At 35.9% G+C, this 2,113-nt stretch overlaps 1 protein-coding gene across 1 annotated transcript in view; it reads right to left on the bottom strand.

Moving 5' to 3' along the window:
* Positions 1 to 2,113, bottom strand: part of col4a6 (collagen, type IV, alpha 6) — a 254,724-nt gene that overhangs the window by 19,991 nt on the left and 232,620 nt on the right. The window contains exon 44 of the mRNA XM_037976748.1: positions 1,522 to 1,638. Within this exon, the coding sequence (XP_037832676.1) occupies positions 1,522 to 1,638 (117 nt within the window). The remainder of the gene's footprint in view (positions 1 to 1,521; positions 1,639 to 2,113) is intronic.

Below are 2,113 nucleotides of genomic sequence, written 5' to 3'. Positions count from 1 at the left end.
TAAATAAGCTATTGTTATTTTCTGCTTGAGAGCTAAGTATATACAGTGAGAATGTTGAATTGAATTTATATTGATTTATTTAAAAATAGGAAAGTAGTAAAAGTTTTACATCAACCTACTCCTTTACATACAGATAACCTTTTTATGTGGGCCAAAATGAATGACTGACTGAATGAATGAATGAATTCCAAGACGACCGATTAATCGATTAATCGAGAAAATAATCGCCCGATTAATCGATTATTGAAATTATCGTTAGTTGCAGCCCTAGACTGGATAACTGTATCAATATATCATCTGCAAACAGAGAGATCTTTTGGTCTCCTTTCATACATATTCTTTAATATCTTTATTCTGTATAATCCACTGTCTCAAGCGTTCAATAAAAATCACAAATAAAAGGAGGCTAATTGGGAAACCCTGCCGTGTCCCACGCTCTAATGAGAAGGAATTTGAAACTACTCAATTAATTTTAATTCTAGCCTTCAGGTAATCATAAAGAGCCTGTATTGTCCTAACAAAGGAGTTGTATAAACTAAACTCTTCCAGGACTCTAAACAAAAAAAGACCAATTTACACAATCAAAAGCCTTCTCTGCATTTATCCTCACTACTACTGCTTCTATATCCTGTTCTGCTATATGGTTTATTATATGTAAAGTTGATGTCTGATATTATCCTGAATTTGCGTCTGATGAATAAAACCTGTCTGATTCAGGCTAATTATTTTTGTTAACAGTCCCTCTATTCACTTAGGAAGGACATGTGTAAATATCTTACAGTCCTGTTTTAACATGCTAATCGGTCTATAATTACTACATTCAGATTTATCTTTTGAAATAAGTGACAATACTACTTCCCTCCAAGAGGGGGGTATTGTGTTCTTTTTAAGGACTCAATTAAAGTTGGATTGCAGCTCAGGGTTCAACAAATCTACCATTACCCTATACCACTCTGAAGGGAACCCATCTGGGTTTATCTGATTTGAGATGGGCTATGGCTATTTTAATTTCTTTCTCTGTCACCTCTACAACAGGCTCTTTGCTCTGCTGATCCATCAATTTAGGAAGATGAACTTTCTCAAAGAATTCCTCCATTTTTACTCTATCAAAGTTGGGCTGAGAGTATAGTTTTTGAAAATGTCTTTTAAAGATATTTTGTATATCTTCAAATTCACAGTGTATTAATTTAGATATTGGGGTTTTCATTTAATGGAGTTAATTCTCTGCCTGTTGCCTATAAGAACAATTTACTGGCCTTCCCTCCACCCTCATAGTACTTTTGTTTTGTAAATATGAACTTCTTTTGAATATTTCTTGTAGATCTCATCTATTTCATTGTTTGTCTTCCTAATCCTTTCTTTAATTTTGTTGTCATTTGTGTCTTTATACTTCTGTTCCAACTGTTTCAATTCTGCTTCAACACTGCTTTACATGCATCCCACAATATTCAAGGGGTAACCTCTCCATTTATTCAAACATTTTTAAAAGAAAACTGGTGTCAATATTTGTGACATGCTGACCTTGTTCTCCAGTCAGTCCAGGGAAACCAGGAGGTCCGGCATCCCCAAGTGGCCCAGAAGGTCCAGCAAGTCCAGTCATGCCAAGGCTACCCTGAGAGCCGGGAAGACCCTTTGGACCTGTAACGGAAAAGTAATTAATTCAGGTGGGACTGAAGGTGCACACAGATTTATATACACACTTTCCCTTTTATGTTTTGCCCTTTCTCCTCTATACAGTTTCAGAAATAATTCGGACCTTTGTGAGGTTCTGTGGAGAGGTATGAACTACTAATATCATACTTATTATAGATAGCTCTTTGAACTACTTTAGAAAAAGAGTTTCATTCAGATTTACAAGCTACTAGCTAATTTGAGTGAGGTCAAGACCAGGGGCGTCACTAGGTTTTAAGGACAAGGGGGGCTTAGCCCCCAGGAGATGCACAGGATGTGAGCAAACGTAGTGGGGGAGAACAAAATTTCTCAAACAGCTAACAAAACCTGAGTTGCTTTTCCACATTTTTGGACACATTTAACAGATACCTTACTGTGTAAACGTTTTAAGCAACCAATTATATTTTTATTCAGAACATCAACAAACAGGAAATATGTTTAC

Source organism: Kryptolebias marmoratus, linkage group LG7 (genome assembly GCF_001649575.2).
Source record: "Kryptolebias marmoratus isolate JLee-2015 linkage group LG7, ASM164957v2, whole genome shotgun sequence".
NCBI classification, from domain to species: domain Eukaryota; kingdom Metazoa; phylum Chordata; class Actinopteri; order Cyprinodontiformes; family Rivulidae; genus Kryptolebias; species Kryptolebias marmoratus.
Note: the sequence above shows the minus strand (reverse complement) of the source record. Positions and strands in the feature narration are given on the sequence as shown.